The sequence below is a fragment of the Beta vulgaris genome, chromosome 2, assembly GCF_026745355.1.
Source record: "Beta vulgaris subsp. vulgaris cultivar EL10 chromosome 2, EL10.2, whole genome shotgun sequence".
Taxonomy (NCBI): Eukaryota; Viridiplantae; Streptophyta; class Magnoliopsida; order Caryophyllales; family Amaranthaceae; genus Beta; species Beta vulgaris.
Window position 1 is genome coordinate 32,353,493 of NC_079203.1, and position 21,890 is coordinate 32,375,382.

Genomic DNA, 21,890 nt, shown 5'->3' on the forward strand with positions numbered 1-21,890 from the left:
CCACAAACGTTGTGAAATGGTGCAATGAGGAAACTGGAGGTGTAAAGAATATGCATTTCATTCTGAACTTTATCCGAAACAGCTCGTTGGCAGGGGTCAATGCATCAATCACGCACAAAGGACGAGCATCCAACTCTGACGCTGATTGTTTGGCTAAACAAGGTCTTAGTAGGGAGGATGATTTCATAGCATGGCTCTAATCTTAATCATAGCTCTGAAATTATAGTTTACTCCTTTGTCTCACCTTTGGTCAACATTGCTTGGGTCGTTGTATCTTAATCATAGCTCTGAAACAAGGTCTTTGTAGACGTGCTAGTCTCTTGGTTAGATCATCTGTTTCTATTTATATCTCATCTTGTATGCCACTTTTTTTAATTGAACACTTCACCAGCTAAGTATAGATGATTTGTTATTATTGATGAAAATTCATGATGTGACATAATCATAGATGAAGCATAAGATGAACACAAAATAGAACACTCTGCTATAAAGGTCATTCTCCTATTTCAATATGCTTTAAATTTTTATAGATTCCTCATAGAACGTTAGTCTGATATGAAATATATGGCATATGAGACTAAGAGAATCATATAGAAAATCGGTGAATCATGATACTTCCTCCGTTCTGTTTTAAATGAAACATTGAATGAAATGACACTATTCACTGATCAATTTTAACTCCAATTTATCGCTATTATATAAAGAAAAACATAGTCAAGTGGGATCTTGTTAGATTCGTCTCGATGCATACTATCAAATTATAACTTTTTAATATTTTTTACGTTTACACAACTAAAGATATTAATGACTAAAGAAGCGTGTTGGGTTGCGTGAAAAAACAAACGTTTCATTTAAAACGGAACGGAGGAAGTATAATAAAGTGTTTTCCCTTAATTAGTATAAATTGGGAATAAGATTTGGATCAATGACAAATTAACTAAAATATCTTAACTAACATTTCCCTTGTCCTCCTTTTTCATTTCCATTAAGGGTAGAATTGGTTCTTTTTCTTTGGTGTCCAAAACCCTCGTCCTGTAGCCCCTACTCTTTTCGTAATTCCTAGGTCTTAATTCTTATCATGTTATCCCCATTAAACCCACCCCATACCCCATACCCCATAACCAAACACTAATGTTTGTATATCCCATCCCTATCCCTCCATCCTAACCCCCTAAAAAAAACCATCTCATTCATTATCTTCTATTTTGGGTGCAAACCATGTCACTGTTTTTCGATTAAGTAATATTATATCAATCACTAATCAAATATAGGAAAGTCACTTCACTTGTTCAAATCATCCTTCCCACCTCGGCTTTTAATAGATCAACCTAAAAACTGTCCACCCAACGAATAATTAGTGATCTAATGAGAATAGAAAAGGACAAGAACTGAAATCTCTATCGTAATTCATTACTTTAAAAAAAAAAGGTTCCTTTACTCAAACATCTTAGAACAGTTAAAACAATGAACTTCTATTAGTACATTTCTAAGTTTCTTATATGATAAGGAGCTTTTAATGATCCGCAAATGTAGTTTTCTGTTGGGGGTATGAACTTATTGTTGTTTGAGAGTTAGATATGAAAACGGATTTTGTACATCCATTTTAAATTCGAATAGCCTTCTCCCATTTATTGCCCTGATTTATTGTAGTAGGTAGCAGCTTCAAAATAGAAAAACAATAATAAAAACACAACTTATGCATTGCAAATTAAACTAGTTATCACATATAATTAAAAGACATTACAGCAGCAAATTGATATAACATAGGGCAGACATTATACACTATTGCATCATAGTACAATAAATAGTACTCCCTTCGTCCCAAAATATAGTTCCCATTTTCATGTTGGATGTCCCAAAATATAATTCCCAATTCCATGTTTAGTTCCACATTTTTTCCGTAATTTGTCTAGAAAAACCATGTCATTATCATTTATTTGCCTCTTGAATTTTGTTTTTTCCTTTATTTATTCAACAAAATATTACAATTAACGCTCTTTCACCCATTATTCTCTATTCTCTCTCCTAAAATCATCTTTTCCCATACAACATTTATTTAAGTAAACAAAAAATCTTTACTATCCCTATTGTATTCTACTTGCATAAATTACCGTGAAAAAAGAAAACTATATTTTGGGACGTAGAGAGTAGTATACAAAGAAAAATGTTCAATAATTATTTGTACAATTTCCAATGAGTTTTACAGTGTATAATCACTCTTCACCAATTAGATGTGTTAGATCTTTGGCCAAAAAAGTTGACAGTAGTTTTACTAAGAAGATTATGTTTCCTGCATATCAAAACATAACTCCAGCCTTAGTTACATGGATTCTTAATTCACCTCAAGTACCCGTCTTGTGTCAAATCCTTGACACTCGGACATGGACAATGACATTGACACTTTGGACACTTCATTTTGGGCCAAAATCATTGAAATTTTTCATTGACTAGCCGAGTCAGGCACTTGGACACATAACCGTGTCAGACATGAGTATAAGAGTCCATGAAACATAGAGCAACATCTTTTTGCAAACACAAAATTATCTACACACCCCTGTTCTTTGAATGTCTTTGCCTGTTTAAATACATTAAGAATGCATTCTCTTCACCATATACTGTAATAAACAAGTTTTCATAGAATAAACAAGTTTTCCGAAAGATAACTTTAGATTCCAACAAGTTTTAACAAGTTCTATATAACTTTTATAGCATACGACTCGATAAGTTTTTAGAAATTAAAATAGGTTCCTATAAGTTCAAATCAGTCTAGATAAGCTCATGTTCAGCAAAATTCGAGTAAAGAGAATGCACCTTAAGCCAATCTCTCTCCCCCCCCCCCCCCCACCCCCCAAAAAAAAGCTGTCACAGGCCCATAAGGAGCTTGATAGCATAAAAGAAAAGAGAGGTAGTATAGTTAACCTAGTTCTTTGGGTAAAAAGATGCACAACCACCTGGTGTACCTTATCAATTGGAGTGAACGCAACCTCATAAAGAGGGTGTCTTTTGTTATTGATTAAAGGTTGCACCACAATAACCTCCTTGGTCAATAATACATATAAAAAAGGACAAGTTTATTCAATATCAAATGCATCACAAGATGCAACCATCTTGCAAAATTATACTAATTGATATAAAGTGTATGGATCCCCCCCCCCCCCCCCCCCCCCCGGAACTTATGTGGAACATCCAGCGTAGATATAAGAAGAAATAACTTGGCCAACCCTTCGAAAATTCCATTTAACAAAGTAGCCAATGGAAGAAAAACAATAGATACACCAGTAAATAAGCTTACCAAATGTAAGTTGGTTTATTCTCTCTTGCTTGGCTCCTAACTCTGCAATAAGCAATAAAAAGAAATAATTTGCAAACTAAGAAAAATCTCAATTCTCATTGCAGAACTGTTGTCAGAAATGAATTGCAGTATAAACGGAAGAAGAAACAAAACAAAAATTTATCAGATAGCCAATTACAACAGTTCCATATTCAGAGGGCGTTGAGCAAAAATATTTCCATGTTTACTGAAATTAACTGCCATGTCCCACGCTATGCCAATTCTGACAGTAAATTAAGACCATTGTCTGCAACGACATCACTGCAATGGACCACCCAAAAATGACAAGTTGCACATTCATTTGAGAAAAATTAAAATTCAGTAAAAAAGAAACGGAAACAAAACTCTTGTACGCAAGTAATCTGATTTATTGTGCCTGATTGACACACCCACAAAAAGAAATAAGACATCCAGCATTCTAATTTTCTTTCTGTCTTTTCCATATTAAGAGAAAACGCAAAATTTATATAATAACTTTGCTTCTCCTAGCAATCAATTCATCTCTTCCAATAGCTTCTGTACTACCCAATAGAGAAGCCTGAATCCCAAATCTAAACTGATATAGCTCAGAAAAATGTCTAAACAATGCCTTCTTCAATGATGATAAAATCAATCAATTCAATATTTGTTAGATAAGTAGAGTTCAAACTATCAAAAAAAAAAAAAAAAAAAAAAAAAAAAAAAAAAAAAAGAACAGGGATGGAAAATTAAGCTTTGCAAATTAAGTGTTAGTTAATAGAAAGTGGCCCGCTTAGAATTCACCAACTGTATAAATCTTAAGAGGAAGCAAGAGTTATTGAGAGAGTTCAATATGAGAAACTTTTTTACTGCTTAAACAGAAGGCAGAAAAAATGGAACAGCCTGGACCTATTGAAAACAAGAGTCATTGTAGGTTGGAGTAATTATTGATGCTTTTATAATCTTTTATGAGTCAAAATTTGTGCCCATGTCTCTGAGTGATTAAAAGAGAGAGAGACAGACAGACTAACTGAAAAGGATAGGAAAGACACTGCTGTTAACCAAAACAAGATAATACGTATTAATATGCTCACAAATTCTTATAAAGAGGCACTAAAAGCACAACTCTTCCCTACAACACAATATATCAGTAAAGCACGACTTAATCATCTTAAACTCTATTTTTCTCTCTGTCTCTCTCATGGAGTTTCTCACAGCATTGTATCTATTTCCTTTCTTCTACATAGCTTACCTTCTCTGCAAGCAGGCTATTAGAAAGAGGGATCAATGCTGTTACATGCTTCATTATGAGTGCTTCAAACCTCCTGAAGATAGGAAGCTAAACACTGAAACTTGTGCCAGCATCGTATTCCGTAACAAAAGTCTCCGCATAGAGGAGTTCAAGTACCTCCTGAAAACCATTGTGAGCTCTGGCATAGGAGAGTCAACTTACTGCCCCAAAAATGTCCTTGAAGGCAGAGAAGCATGCCCTACTCTTTCTGATGCAATTGAAGAGATGGAAGAAATCATCTTTACAACACTCGATAAGCTATTCGATAAGTCAGGGATATCCCCATCGGAGATTGATATCCTCGTCGTCAATGTCTCCTTGCTTGCTACACTCCCCTCTCTCACATCGCAGGTTGTGAATCGTTATAAGATGCGAGACAACATTAAGACGTACAATGTCACGGGGATGGGCTGCAGTGCAAGCATCATTGCCATTGATATTGTCCAGCAACAATTCAAAGTACACAAGAATGTGAACGCTATTATAGTTAGCTCTGAATCCATGGGGAATCACTGGTACATGGGCAGAGACCGATCCTTCATGCTCTCCAACTGTCTATTTCGCACAGGAGGTTGTTCAATGCTCCTCTCAAACAACAGAAATCTAAAGCATAGGGCTATTATAAAACTCAACTACTTATTGAGAACCCATCTCGGATCTGATGATGAGGCATACAAGTGTTGCTATCAGAAAGAAGACGATGACGGGTATCCTGGATTTTGTCTCACCAAGCACCTGCCAAAGGCAGCTGCTAAAGCCTTTACGGAGAATCTCAAGGTGCTTGTGCCTAGGATCTTACCCCTTAAGGAGCTTCTCCGGTATCTGATTATATCTAGTAGCTGGACAAAGGGTGACCTTGAAAAAGTTGGAAAAGGGTTAAATTTTAAGGCTGGTATCCAACACTTCTGCATTCATCCAGGTGGCAGAGCAGTTATTGATGGTACTGGAAAAGGGTTGCAGCTCAGTGATTATGATTTGGAACCTGCTAGGATGGCTCTTCACAGATGGGGAAATACCTCAGCTGCTGGTTTCTGGTATGTTTTGGGTTACATGGAGGCTAAGAAGAGACTCAAGAAAGGGGATAAGATTCTCATGATAAGCTTTGGGGCAGGTTTCAAATGCAACAATTGTTTATGGGAGGTGATGAGGGATTTGAAGGACAGGAATGTCTGGGATGACTGCATAGATGATTACCCTGTGAAAAACATTGTAAATCCTTTCATGGAAAGGTACAGCTGGATCAACGATGAAACACTTAGCTTCGTTAGACTCCATTAGAAAGCCAAGAACCCCAACATTGTTAGAGTTTCTGTTTTCCCTGTACGTTGCTCTGAATCTTTGATTTATAATTTTCATATTGTGCTATTTTTTACTTTAAAGTTTAGGTTCCCCAGCATAACTGCTGGTTTATAGGAACATAATATTCTGGTTATAGGTCCCATGTAATTCTTACACCAATCTGATTGATTTAAAATCACAGCCTCCCCCCTTCCCCTGAAAAAAATAGAAATTAATAATAGTAATTTTCTTGGTATTATAATTAGAATGAGTTCCCAAATTCTTTTTGAAGTATAGAAAATGATTACACCAATCTAATTGATCTGAAATTCCAACCCTCTGGTAAACCATCAAGGCTCAATCCGCTAGCAGTACACTGAATTCTTCACAGAAGAATTTTGGCCCCACTCTAGAGTGAGTTTCAACAAGTGAAATATATGTTTTAGAAACTAATATAGATTGTAAACTATCATATAAGTGATAGCTCACTCCTTAATAAGGGATTCTGAACAACAAACCCCCTTCGCCCACCCCACATCTATTTAGAGTACTAACTTCTCCCTATTTTCTCTTCTCTTCTCCCCCAAGTCCTAACGATCACCATCACCTTCACCCACCCACTAACCCTCAATCTAGTCCCTACCATTTTCCCCTAATTCGGCCCCCACATCCCAAGCATGGCCTTGAACGCAACATTTATCCTCAAATGCGGTATACCAATGGATTCACGTCCTGTTCACCAAGTGAATATTCATGAGAATATAGTTTACATTCCTGATATTAGGAGCAACAAATGAACCTTGCTGAATCCTTTACATTACACTCATGGGATTAGAATTCGGCCTTTCCATTACGTAACAGCCAATCTATAACGGATTTGGAAGTCGCCGTTCTTAGTAATCACGTTATAGAACACATCGACAAGTCGACAACCTTCCCGCAGCATCGCTCGTTACGTAATGGTGACTCATCGCATTAGAGCGTTCCTTTTTCCGTTACGTTTGTTCTTTTGACAGAATTGACTAAAGGAAAAGCATAAATAGTAAGAAAAACAACATGCACATTGCAAACACTCAAGAAGGGAGAATAAATTAGTATAATTTTGGATATATATGAGTTGTTTCATATATTATGATGAAATACTTGTTAAGCTTTATTTGCAAATATGACGCCAAAATCCCTTACATCCGATACAATCGTACAAGCAGCCTTAGTGCGATCCATTCCATACATCCAATACAAGCCGATTCACGATAATGCAATCGTTACCACGATCACAACCGCATCTGCGATTTTTTTCTATGATTACACTACCATTATCTCCATGCTTCAAGCCTCTTTAATATTTCATGATTATCAATGGAAAATAAACGATACTTGAGTGGCTACACATTACCAATATTTTCCAGTTTCCCAAACTAAACAAGAAACCATGCTCTTTAATATTATTGAAACTGTTTAGTGTTAACAGTGCATATTGAAGAAGGTTTTTCCATATAACCACCAAAAGCAATGAAGAGGGGTCAGGGTATTAGGAGATAACGTGAAATTAAGCAACACAGTCAAGTAGTCAACCATACATAGGGTTTCAATCCTTGAGTTTCGTTAATTAATTCTTAACAAATGGCAGGAGATATATCATATAAGCAGCCTTTAGTGCTTAACCACTCAGTATGACTGTACTAGTATAGATCTAAAGCTTTTGTCATCTCTCAAACAAATTCGAATTATCCCTTCACTTAGTTGAGGAAAGATAACGTACGTTATAGCGGTAGGTCAGAGTGGTAGTAGCACCAGAAGATATCCTCAATGCGAACTAAAAGTCACCACAACCTTCCTCAATGTAGTTAAATGGTTTGCTATAGAAAACAATGGAGATAATGCCTATCACGAAAAATTCCTCAAAGACAATTGCAACTAATTCTACATGTACTGACTCTAAAGATATAGCACATAGACTATAATAAATGGAGGCAACACAGTAGTGACCACAACTTCCTCACAGGGCCATTGCAACTAATCTTATATCTACTGACTTAACAAAAATTAACAGAGAAGCCCTTCCTTCCAATTATGTATATTCAAATATTCCGTTGCCAGCCAATTCTGGTCCATAAAATATTCCCAGTCGTCCCTATTCTTCTATTTCTAGTGTGTTAAACCAAAACTCTCCCCCACTCCCACCCTGGATAACCAACTTTACACCTATTATAGCATTGAAGTCCAAAAAGAAAAAGCTCTTTGACACAACAGGTCAGTACAGTGCCCAAATCACTATTAAAATCTGATAATGTAGCAACTTGACTTGAAACAAGGGGAAACATATCATTTAACAAATCTGCAATGCCAGGATCGCTGCTACAGTCACGAAGCCGCTTTAATTTTTAACTCAATCTCTTAATGGGGGTGACCATTCAACTTTCTCAAAGCAGAACTACAAGAGACTTAATAACATTGACTAATTAATATTACAGGGGGGTGACCAATAAAGTTGTGAAAACAGAGCAAGAGAGACTATTCTAATCCTACAAGAATAATAGAGGATGCAGTCCCTTTCTAAGAAACTAATAAATGACCATATTCCTCTGTTGCTAACATGTCCAAGGAGATGCTAAAAGTCTGTTATTACCAAACAAATGGGGAATGAGGGTCAAAACAACAATTTATGATCATCTGCTCTGCATGTGAGTCATAATAGAAAAATTATTGCATAGGATCTTCAAGGACAAAGGGTGGATGTTAAGTAATAACTACTCCCTTGCAACCTTTCCCTCCTCAACCATTTCTCCTGATTAATGAATTATGAAAAGCAAACAAAATGTATGACCATTATCTGCCACAAACTATATACTAAGATCTGGGCTATACCGCAATTTACAAAAACATTCTTTAGAGGTCTTCATAAACAGCCTTTCTAAGAACTCAGCTAGCTAAATAAATAAGCCATTTATAATCATACTCTGGCTACAGCAAAATCCATAGCTCCATTCTGGTGTTGATGTCAAGATGTAACCACATACATGGGGGTATCACTGTTAATAGACTACTAGATAAAAATATTACCACCAAGTGAAGCGACCACCAACAACTCATATATTGTCAATTGGAAAAAGCATGATGAAAGCATTATTGAACTCAAAAAGTACCAAGAGTACCGAAAACTGAAAAGGAAGAGTTGTAGGAAGACAGAAGGGAAGTCGAAGCAGGCAGGATTTACGGAGAGGAAAGGAAGAGATAGGAAAGTAGATGCACATTGCCTAGAAGCACATGTTAAACACTTCAACGACATACTGGTAAGATACTAGCCTACATGGATTCAATAACAGCGAAGCGTTCCTATCAAATATCATGTCCTATTTGATCTCTAAATGGATAGCTTGATCGCATTCCCCCTATTCTTCTTAGATTTTATCTTTATAGAATCCATCACCAGTCACCACAACATCTTCACATCTCTTCCAGGGCATCTGAGTGCCTGCTCTTAGCTGCTATCTTTTTGTCATGCAAGGTGTTCCTCCACTCTAAGAAACCAACATAAACACACTCATTTCGAGTTATTTCTCACATTGGCTCAAATGATCAACTCAATGTCAATGGTCAACTTTAATCCAATTAATCAAGTTATTCCAGTCATAGCTTATGTTATGTATCAGGTACTCATGGCAGATTCTTTAATCCTCGCACATCCTTAGAAAGTTATACTTACTCATTAAGGCCTTCTCTAGTGGCATACTTCAATACAATGTTATTTGAAAATAACACAAACCATAGCGCATCCCCTTGATCCATGACTACCACAAATTGACAAACTTAAAACTAACCCTTGATACATTCTAATATCAAAGGAGATTGCTCGCTCAGCTGCAAGATAAGTCTTAGTTGCTTCCTACATACATGAGAAACAAAGGTAATATTTCTGAAGGAGATGTAATACCCGCTCAACATACAGAAACAAATAATACCAAACAAAATCGAGGCATGAATGTACTCAAAAAGTTATCGCAACTAAGATGAAATCCCCTGGTATCCAAGCAACTGCTGTAAATTAACTTTACAACAGCAGAAATAAGAAGTAAAAGAAAGAGATTTTGATTGATAAAATGGAATTACAGAAAATTAAAGGATAGTTATAAAGCTTTTGAGTGGCCTGATTTACTCCCAAGAAACTGAACAAAGGTATTCTGAATGCTTTTCTCTTTGCCTACTCTCCCTTATATATAGCATCTCCTGATTCTCATTTCCTACTAACCGTCTATCTTCTTCATCAAGCTACCCTTAACAATTGTAGCGCGTGTCTACATGGGTCACGGGGTTAAATTTCTTAACAGTACATTTCTTTTAAAAAAAAACTACCACAATATGATCAAATTATTTTAACAGACAAAACATATAATTCATTAAACAAATACAACAATTGATCTTAAATGAATACCCGTATTATGAAAAAAATTATATTTATGTTTATTAGTATCAGGAATTTCAACTACTTCCCAATTTCCATATAATCTAAAAAAAAATTCACTATAATTACATTACGGAAGGATTATATATGTTTTAAGTGTCAAATTATGGGTAATTTTATTAGGCTTTATGTATAATTACATAAAAAAATCAACAAACAATAATCTGCAAATACTAAAATTTCAAGAGCTAATCACATCCCCCCCCCCCCCCCCTTAAAAAAAGTAAGGTTTCGCTGATTTTAATCTTATGACCAATGCAAGAGTATTAAAGATATTTCCCAAAATGACATTCTGTTGCCTAGAAAATCACACTCCTGTTTGCCATTATTAACATGTTTAGCTTTTCTACTTTTACCTTTTAATCCATAAACCTCATGCCTATGTTTAGCCTTCCCCAAAACATAAGGATTTGAAAAAGAATTTCACACTCTAATTCACAATGAGCACAAATATAACCACAAAACTGGAAAAATGTAATATCACATTGAACATATTGTTAGTGGTGCACTATTGTTTTCTTTTAGTGTAATAGTTAGTTGCTTGTACTTCTTTGATGTTTGACAACAATTATATATATATATATATATATACATATATAAATATATATATATATATATATATTATATATATACATATTATTATATATTATATATATATATAATATATATAATATATATATATACACACACACACACACACACACACACACATAATATATATATATATATATATATATTATATATATATATATATGTATGTATATAATCGAGTTCATATGAGAATGCATACTTACATGAGAAATGAGAATGAATTTGACACGCTATAACTCTTATGAATAAATGATGTAACTTTGATGAAAAAGTGATGTAACTCCAAAAAAAAAAATATTAGAGAAAAAAAAAATAAAATTTTTTTTTTTTTTTGGCTCAAAATTTATTAGGAGGGTATAACTCTAATGAACAAGTGTTGCAACTCTAATCCAATCGTGTGGTTGAGACTCATTCTCATTTCTCATGTAAGGAGCATTCTCATGTAATCTTGCCCCTATATATATATATATATATAAGGGAAGGCTCTTGTGATAACTCCTCTGCAATTCATCGTACAAGATTACCTCCAAAGTTTTGGTAGGCAGACTGAAGGGTATATTGCGCGAGCTGGTAGGTCTTTACCAGAATGCGTTTGTCCCAGGGAGGGAGACCCTCTCTCTTCATACCTTTTTTATTCTATGTATGGAAGTACTCTTGAAGAACCTTACTAAACTCCAATCCTCGAAAGAGCTTCAAGGACTAAAGATTGCAAGATCAGCACCCAAAATCTCCCATCTATTTTTTTGTTGATGAAGCACTCTTCTTCGTCAAAGCAACTCCAAATAATTGTTAGGCCATAAAGAAAGTTCTAAAGGAGTTTTGCATCAACTGTGGAGAATGGATCAACTATGAAAAATCCCACATCATCTTCAGTCCAAATACCCCTCAAAAGTTCACTAAACTAATGAGAAGACCCCTTGGGGTACAAAGCAAAAACCAGATTGGAGACTACCTAGGGTGCCCTATGGAAGTGGATGGACGTTCTTTTTCATCTCTAAACCCAATAATGAGGAAAAGCCTGGACCGCATCCTCTCTTGGAAGTTTGTCAACATTTCCCAAATGGGTAAGCTCCTGCTTATCAACTCTATTCTAACTTGCTTGGCTTCACACATCATCTCTATTTACCTTCTTCCAAAAAGAATCTCCAATAAGCTCTCCTCCCTCTTCCTTAAATATTGGTGGTCCTCCTCTATCTCCAAAACACCGATATATTGGAGGAAAAAAGAAGTCCTATCTGCACGCAAGTTATCTGGGGTTAGGAATCAGGAATATCCCAAATATTAACAAAGCCCTCCTTTTTAACCAAGCTTGGAAAATTCATAAAAACCCTTCTTCATTGATTCATACTCTCTATGAAGCAAAATATGGGGGAGACCCCCTTTCCCTTGCAATGGCAAATAAGAATCCACACACAAGCTCGTATGCTTTTAAAAGTCTACTAAAAGCTAGGGAAGCTAGGCCATGGAAGAAGTATAAAACTTAGGAGAGAAACTTGGATTTTTGACCATCCAACCATCCCAAAACAAGTTACAAATAGTGACACGACCTTACCAAATACAGTCGCCGATCTCATCAACAATAGGGGAAATTGGAAAGCGTCTCTAATCTGGAAGCATTTTTCACCTAGAGATGCCAAACTCATTCTTTCTACACACATCCCTTCCGAGTTACCAGAAGACAGTTTTGAATGGCAACTAACAAGCAGTGGTCAATATTCGGTAAAGTCAGGCTATTGGCTCCTCCAACCCAATTATCGATCCTCTCCCACAAAAGATAATTTCTGGAAGTTCATCTGGAAATCAAACATTTTCCCAAAGTGGAAACACTTTCTATGGAAAATATTCACCACTTCTGCTGGATTGAACCTGAAACCCAATCGCATCTATTGCGAGACTGCAACATTTCCAAACATATATGGTTAGCTTCGATGGGCATCAGAAACAACCAACATCAAAGATGGAATCTAATAGATTGGCTAAGGAATTTTTTGAACCTCTTCAGGAAGAAAAAACAAGAAGAAAGTTCTAAACTGGTAGTGGACTTTATCTCTACCCTATGGGATATCTGGATTCACAGAAATGAAATAGATTTCAGGAATGAGAAAATGAATCCAAAAAGAATAATGTCTATCATCCTGGATCATCGAGCAAGGTATAGGTCAATGTCAGAAATCTCGCAAACATCGACAACTCAACCAAGTCACTAGGGGAAAAATATGATATGGGAAACCGGCAAGAAAGATCTCCAATTACACCTGATTGTTCAAGTAGATGGATCATGGAAGGGTAGAAACAAGAGGGAAATAGGGAACTCAAGCATTGCTTGGGTTACTGATAATCTCCCCATGCAAGAATATAATGGAAAGAAAATTATTGCCATTTCCCCACTCCCCTGAAGCATACGCCATCCTCAACGTTGTAACAGACCTTAAAGGTAAGAGCTAATCAATTACCATCAAATCGGACTGTGAAGAACTGATCAAATCCCTTAAAAACTCTTCAAAGTGCAACAAGGACATTGCTCCCATAGTAAGAGAAATAGCACTAGAAGCAAAGAAACTATGGCATTTAGCCTGTATTAAAGTTAGTAGAGTAGGAGTCAAAAGGTCCATGATCCTGCCGTTAGGACAAGAAGGGACTAAATTTCTTTTGTCTTTGTTTAGACTGCTGTCAAAAAAAAAAAAAAAAAAGGATAACTCCTCAATCATTTAAGAGCACTTTTTCATATGAGAACAGATCTTATGTTCTATAAATTAAGTGATATGTTCTAAATTATGTTTTCTTCTCAAGAAGACTCCATTAAAGTCAAATTCAACCAAGTTTCCCAAAATTCAATTTATTTAGCTCATATTTGTTAAGTATACATTTGTTTTTTTCTTTCTCCTCTAGAAGACTAATTCTCTCTCCTCAAGAATACCCATTTTCTTTCCTAAAGTAGACTTCATTGAAGCTCCAAGTTGAACTTCAATCAATTCTTCACAAAAACAACAAAATTATTCATCAAAAATTCAACTTATTTGAATAAATTCATATTTGTTCACTTTTCTCAAGTTGACCATCTTCACTATTCAAGAATGCCTATACTCTATCCTCAAGCAAATCACTCAAATTCAAGATAAAATTCAACAAAGTTCTTCATATATAAAGCAACAAAGTTTCATGAATTCAATAGAGGTTCTTACCAAATTTAACGAATTCTTCATCAATTTCTGAATTTCAATTTAATTTATGTTCAATTTCAAGAAATAAAGGTAACTACTAAACATTTATAGACAATTTTTCAGCCAAACCCTTGGGGAGAGTAAGAAAATATCCCAGGAATGAGCTGGGTAGGAATCTCAAACAGACAACCTGCCTGGAATTCAGAACCTTGTCCAGCTGTTTCAAGGCCTTTTCTCAAAAAAAAAAAAAAAAAAAAAAAAACAAAAAATATTGTGAATGCAGTGTTATAAGTGAATTCAGCAGTATCAATGCACTTAAGCCTTTAAAGGCTTTACTAATGGATGGTAGTTGCTGTCGTGATAACATTACAATCCTAACAGATTATATTTTGTAAATATTATCACATATCACATGGCCTTTTTGCAAAAAATTAAGCATCCATAATATTGTGATACATCCTTGATTTAGTGCCATCATGACAACCCTTGTTGTCTTTCAAGAACACTGACATATTACTTATCCAGAATAAAAAGGTCAATAAAAGGTCATAATGCAAATTGCAATGAAACATCCAAGGGGGTCTACCATAGAGGTTTCCATGAAGATTGACTTCCCATGGGAAGTGAACCTCACGCAAACCACATAATATTGCATTTTGTGACCTCAAAGTACTTAATACCGGTAAACTTGAGGAATATTCTGTGTTCTGAAATACAAGATTTTTCATAAGTTTCTGGCTTACCTTATGACAGAATAATCAGCTGAGAAATACAAGGTTCTTCATAAAGTTTCTTCATAAATGCTTCACTCGCTAGTCTATGGCCACAGCTTCGCAGTTACACGAATAGTTAGCTAATTGGCTTTCATCTCCACTGTATAAAGAAGGCAATACGAATAAGGCGCATTACTTGAACCAATCAGCCCAACACTGTAAAAAGATAATGTATAATCAACAAGAGCATCAAGTATAACATCAAGTCACACTACCTAACTAATAAAAGAGTGAATCTCAAATTGTCATGATAGCCATATAGACAAAAATTATGCTCCTTGATGACACCTTTTCTTACAAAATTAGAGAGAGGTGAGAGATTTTGTATAGGGATTTTTCTGGTGAAAAGAACAATCCCCCAAATTTCATGTTACTGAAAGCTTAAACTAGACAGCTAAAGATGCAAGCTACAAATTGCCTTGTCACTAATCCGACTATCATTGTTCCCTCATCCAGTGATTACATAACCTCACAAGTTTCAGATAAACATGTGACAGACATAACATAGGCAAGCTCAAAGATTAGCTTTAGCAATACTCTTAGATTTTCAACAGCTTTGGTCATTTGGCTAGTTAGACCCCAGCTGTGTTACCAACCAGTAACCTTAATCATTCTCATCACACAAGGATCACTACATATATGCCTATATAAGGAGGTCCCACATAATATATGTTCCTTAATACAAATTGAATTCTGCTTTCACAAGTTGTGATTCTCAACTTATGTTTGTATTCATCGCCTTCCTTTTGATGGCACCAATTGTTCACAATAATGCAGCTCAAAACCAACAAAGTTAAAGAAATCAGAGCCAGACCATCTGCTGATAAATCATAAAACTTCAAACTGATTATTTTTTCCGTCAAACATAATTCCAATTAAGATAATCAGATTGATCTGTTCAAAAGTCTTGGAGCTCCAATGACGCTAAATTCTAACAAAAGCCTAGTGTCATCCACACTGGAAACATTCCACAGATAACAGCAAATCTACGAATTTCATGCCGGACTAATTTCATAGCAATTACTCTGCAAAATATTCAATTCGCGGTTTCTGCTATTGCTGAGCCATGCCGATTAATTTCATAACACTATTCATGACAAAAGAAAATCTATGAATTTCAGTAGATAACAGCAAATTACAGCCTCCCCAATTTTTTGAAAAACACCGAAGTCTTCTCCGTTGGTCAATAAAATGCAAATTATTCCTTCTTCCTCTCATTCAACCGCATAGAAACAGTTTAACTATTGCATGATTCTTTAATACCAAAACTAAACACTTTCTTCACATTCAAAAAGTAAAATATAAATGGAGGATAAACAATTCCATATAACAAACTTATTAGTACATACTTAACAATTAATTTATTTAGAGAACTTCAAAAGCTCAAAAATTAAAAATAACAAAGAAATAACTGTCAAATCTCAGAAATACGGAGATACTCAAATGTTCAACAGTGCAATTAATCAAATAATTTCAAGTTGAAATAGAAAGTTCATTCAAAACAGAATAAGCAAATTCACACGTGATCTGAAGCATACCGTGAGAGAACTACAGCGTCAACCCTAAATAATCGACATGCAAGATAATACTTATGGGGAAGAGATTGAGAAAGAAAGCAGACAGATTGGGAGAAAATTCTACGCACTTTTAGTGGAAAAATTTTGCTCGATTCTGGTGCATAATACATTAATGGCGAAGTTGAGCGCTTTGAGAAAGAGATAGCACTATCATTTAGTATTTGCACTTTACAGCATGCAATCTCTTCGATCTCCACGGGGATTTTCATATGATGTGATCGAGATTTAGTGATAATGAGCCTAAACGTGAGCAGCTCGGGCTCGGCTTAGTCAAAGCTCAGTTTGAGATTTAAATGAGCCGAGCCGAGCTAGGCAAAGCTCGGCTCATAAAGCTCGTAAACAACTCGATTATTATTTTATACTAAAAATATAATATATATTAAAAAATATTTAAGAGCTCACGAGCTGAGTTCAAGCCGCAAATTCTAATCACGAGTCCAGTGCTATTCGAGCTCGGCTCGCTCGTAGCACCCTAATCGCGAATACGTTGTTTGGTAGGAAGGAAAAGAAAGGAAGCGGGAGGAACTTTGTTACTTTCCAATATTTTGTTCATTAAAAGAAGACAATTGGAAGGAAAATTTCTTAATAAAATTTCACATTTCTTTTTTTCCAAAAGTGGAGAAATTTGGGATGAAAGTGAAAAAATTTATCTCCTCTTCCTTTCATTTACTAAAAATGAACCAAACATACTGGAAATACCAATAATCTTCACGGGAAGGATTTTGCCTTATTTGGCACTAAAGCTAGGTAGCGGTGAACCGTTGGATGAGACCATAACGCTACTACACAAAATTTATGAGTATTTGGCAAGGTACTGATTGTAATAGTAGGCAGTGGTTGGAGTAGATTACGGGTGCCGGTTGAAAAATGTTACTACAAGTAACATTTGGTTTTATAAAGTTAGCGAATAAACTCTATTTATTACTCCCTCAAGTTCATAAAAATCTCCCCCTTTCCGTTTAAGTGCGTTTCCAAAAGATCCTCCCTCTTTTATTTTATTTCTTATTAGGCAATTTTTTTCCATTTTACCTTCTCATGTCCATATCATATGATCCACCATTACATTATTAATTCAATATTATTCTCTTTCTCTCTCCTATATTAACTAGGGCTGTGAAAAAGTGACACAACCTGTTTACCAAATCCGAACCCAACCTGAAATAATCGGGTTTGGGTAGAGATTTTTGACCCCTAAGTAAATGGGTTGACACGACTTACCCAATTAATTAAATGGGATAGTTAAGGTTGACATGTTCAACCCGAAAATAACCTTCTTTGACCTGTTTAACTCATTAGGAGAAGCCATAAAGTGCAGCAGCACGGTTGTGTAGAGACTTGCCTCTGAAGATAGGAGACTATGTTTTTCCTTCTAATTTGATAGTTTTCAATATGGGAGACCTAGACGTTATTTTTGGCATGAATTGGTTAGAAATCTATAAGGCCAAAATAGATTGTGAAGCTTAGAAGGTAGTGTGGAGAAGCCATTTGGGGAAGTTGACTTTGTACCGACGTTTTGAAAAGCCTATGAACTTTAGAGTCATTTATGCAATGCAAGTGAAGAATTTGGCGAAAAAGGGATGTGAGTTGTTTTTCTGTAGTGTATAAGATGTAAGTAAGGAGGTTAGATTGAAGATTGAGGAGTACCAATTGCGAATGACTTAATGGATGTGTTTTCAAGCGAGATTTCTAGTATGCCGCCAAAAAGAGATGCTGAGTTTACCATAGACTTAGTTCCTGGTATTGCACCTATTTTGAAGGCACCATATAGAATGACACCTTCTATGATGAGCGAATCAAAGATGCTGTTACAAGAACTGTTGGATAAGGGTTATATTAGGCCTAATGCTTCACCTTGGGGAGTTTTTGTGTTGTTCGTGAAAAAGAAAGATGGAAATATGATGTGGTGCATTGACTATAGGGAGTTAAATAATGTGACCATTAAGAACAAGTATTGTCCTTTGCCTAAGATATATGACTTGTTCGACTAGTTGAATGGAGCGAGTATGTTTTCAAAGATTGATTTGCGTTCAGGGTATCACCAGTTGAAGGTAGATCATAAGGATATACATAAGACTGCGTTTAGGACGCGTTACGATCATTATGAGTTTACCGTGATGCAGTTTGGACCGACCAATGCTCCGGCTATATTTAGGGACTTGATGAATAGGATATTCCATTAGTTCTTAGATAAGTTCATTGTGGTGTTCATTGATAATATTTTGATATATTCAATGAGTGAAGAAGAGCATGATGAGAATTTGAGGAAAATATTGGAGACGCTTAGCAACAACCACTTGCATGCCAAGTTCTATAGGTTGTGAGTTCCATTTGGAGAAAGTAGCATTTTTGGATCATCGTGTATCAAAAGAAGGAGTTTTTGTGGATCCTGCAAAGATTTTCAAACTGTTAGTGAATGACCTACTCCGAAAAATGTGTATTTTCATCTATTCAATGAGTGAAGAAGAGCATGATGAGAATTTGAGGATAATATTGGAGACGCTTAGCAACAACCACTCGCATGCCAAGTTTTCTAAGTTGTGAGTTCCATTTGGAGAAAGTAGCATTTTTGGGTCATCATGTGTCAAAAGAAGGAGTTTTTGTGGATCCTGCAAAGATTTTCAAACTGTTAGTGAGTGACCTACTCCGAAAAATGTGTCAAATATTAGGAGTTTTCTAGGATTAACTGGCTATTATAGGAGATTTGTGAGAGAATTCTCGAAGATAGCAAGGCCAATGACCAATTTTATGAAGAAATAGTGAAAATTTGAGTGGAGCAAGAAGTGAGAGGAAGCTTTTTAGATTTTGAAGGAGCATTTGACCTCTACACCTATTTTACCCTGCTTGACGGAAATGAGAGATTTGAGGAGTATAATGATGCTTCAAGAATGGTTTGGGATGTGTCCTGCAGTTAATGGGAAGGTGATCTCGTATGCTTCGCATCAATTGAAACCGTATGAGACTTATTATCCTACCCATGACCTAGAGGTAGCTGCTATTGTGTTTGCCTTCAAAACATGGAGACATTACCTATATGGGGGTAACTTGCAAGATCTTTACCGACCATAAGAGTTTGAAGTACATTTTCACCCACAAGGATCTCGGTATAAGGCAGAGAAGATGTTTAGAACTGATCAAATATTATGACCTATATATATAGTATCATGAAGGGAAGGCGAATGTAGTTGCCGATTGTTTGAGTAGGAAATCAAGCCATAGCATGAATTGTAGTTCCCGATAAATTGTGCCGAGATATGCAAAGGCTTAGCCTAGAAATTATAAATTATGGGGAGATCAAGGCAAGATCGAGTGATTTAGCATTGGGGTTGTCAGTTTTTGATGAGATCAAAGAGGGTCAAGTTGGAGACGAGCACCTAGATAAGATTAAAGAGAAGATGAATCAAGGCAAGGAAGTTGACTTTAAGAGTCGTGATGATGGAAGCTTGAGGTTCAAGGGAAGGTGGTGTGTACCACATAAGTGTGAAGAGCTTAAGAGAAGGCTTATGGTTGAGGGGCATAATACTCCATATTCTGTCCACCTTGGGGGTGACAAGTTGCATAAGGATCTTAAGGAGATTTATTGGTGGCTAAATATGAAGCGTGAAGTCGTTGAGTTCGTGTCAAAGTGGCTGATGACCTGTTAGAAAGTAAAGATAGACCATAAGAGACCAATGGGGAAGGTTCAATCCTTAGAGGATCCTGGATGGAAGTGGGATTCTATATCCATGGATCTTGTGACTGCTTTGCGGAAGATGATAAATGGCAATGATACTATTTAGGTTATCTTGGACCGTCTAACAAAGTATGTCGTGTTCGTTCCGATCAAAGAGACATGGAAGACAAAATAACTTGCGAAGACATATATCAAGCATGTGGTGAGACTGCATTGAGTCTCGATGGACATTATTTCAGATCGTGATTCGAGATTCCTTTCGAAATTTTGGCAAAAGGTCCAGTTGAATCTTGGAACAATATTAAAGATGAGCATTGATTTTGGTAAAAGCGACCGATGGTCAGAATGAAAGGACTAATCAGACTATGGAAGATATGTTGATAGCGTTCGCAATCGATTTTCGAGGTAGTTGGAAAGATCACTTGGACTTGATTGAGCTTTTGTATAACAATAGTTACCATGCAAGCATTAAGATGGCTCCTTTTGAGTCGTTGTATGAAAGAAAGTGAATAAGTCCCATTTGCTGGAATGATTTTATTGTGAATATAGTACTGGGAACGGGATTCATTAAGGAGACTGTTAAGAATGTCAAATTTATTAGGCTAGAATTCAAGCTGCTCAAGATATGCAAAAGAGCTATGTTGATTTGAAGCGAAGACAAGATGAGTTCGCAGTTGGTGATAAAATATTTTTGAAGGTGTCACAGACTAACGGAGTGATGAGATTTGGTAAGAAAGGCAAATTAAGTTCTAATTAAATATGTTGACCCATATGAAATTTTGCACAAAATTGGAAAGGTAGCTTATAAGTTGGCTTTGCCAATGTAATTTGAGAAAATGCATGATGTGTTTCATATTTCCCAACTCAATAGATATATCCCATATGAGAATCATGTTTTGGAGCCCAATAGAAGTCAAATTGATAGTAGCCTCACGTATGAGGAAAAGCCTGTCAAAATCTTGGATTAAAAGGTGTGTAGTACACGCAATAAGGATGTGAATATTGTAAAAGTATTTTGGGCTAACCGTGAGACTGAAGAGGCAACGTGGGAAGCCGAAGATGAAAAGAAGAAAAAAGTATCCCGAGTTATTTATTGAGGTGATTTATGAGGGTGTAACTCGTTTTTTTTAGGGGGGAGGGGGGTTGAATGCGATAGACTTTCGCGTTTTGCCTCATTTATGGTATTTTTATGCATTTTTATGCTTATTTTGACGATTTGCACATATTGGTGCAACGAAATTTTTCTTTTCATAAGTAACACAAGTGGTTTTAAAGATTGGTAAAAGAGTGCACATGTTGTTTTACAAGTATTTCTAAATGGAAGTTTGAGTCAAAAAAATTTGACATTGTGAGGGTTTCCGTGGGACGAAACTTCTTTTAAGAGGGTTGTTATTTCCCTAGGAACACTACAAGAGGGGGGGTGAATTGTAGGTGTAGAAATAAACGTAACTTTTTGCGGAAATTAAAACTTAAACGAATAAACAAGCTAGAGGAACACAAGGAATTTTTACGAGGAAAAACTTGGGACCAACAAGAAGAAACAACCTCGACCACTAGGGATTTTAAACTCAACTCTTTCACTAATTAGGCCAAACAACTTTGTTACAACCTAATTCTAACTCGAGCCACACCTTGAGTTCCTAAACTCAAGTTCCTGAGCCACTGTTCCCTTAACAGTAGTTCCTCTCAACTTCACTTGAAGTTTTCTCACTCATACAAGCTTCACTCAAAGCTTCTCTCTTACAGAACTTCACTCAAAGTTCCCTTACCCCAAAAACCAAAATACAAATGATCGAAA

General features: G+C 35.9%; 1 protein-coding gene and 1 long non-coding RNA gene across 9 annotated transcripts; one reads left to right on the forward strand and one right to left on the reverse strand.

The window, feature by feature from the left end:
• Positions 1-1,131: 1,131 nt before the first annotated feature.
• Positions 1,132-16,676, reverse strand: LOC104886939 (uncharacterized). Of its 8 annotated transcripts, XR_008968060.1 has the most exons (5): positions 16,491-16,673; positions 14,816-15,001; positions 3,471-3,592; positions 3,293-3,334; positions 2,168-2,615 (listed from the first exon to the last, which is right to left on the reverse strand). It is a non-coding gene; the product is annotated as an uncharacterized LOC104886939 (long non-coding RNA). The 8 variants fall into 8 exon arrangements; XR_008968058.1 differs by lacking the exon at positions 2,168-2,615 and adding an exon at positions 1,132-1,335 and having other exon boundaries at positions 3,293-3,592; positions 16,491-16,674; XR_008968056.1 differs by lacking the exon at positions 2,168-2,615 and adding an exon at positions 1,415-1,660 and having other exon boundaries at positions 3,293-3,592; positions 16,491-16,674.
• Positions 3,723-6,120, forward strand: LOC104886938 (3-ketoacyl-CoA synthase 19). Its single transcript, XM_010671493.4, has one exon. It carries the CDS (start codon positions 4,491-4,493, stop codon positions 5,856-5,858), a length of 1,368 nt encoding a protein of 455 aa, XP_010669795.2. The 5' UTR covers positions 3,723-4,490; the 3' UTR covers positions 5,859-6,120.
• Positions 16,677-21,890: the final 5,214 nt, after the last annotated feature.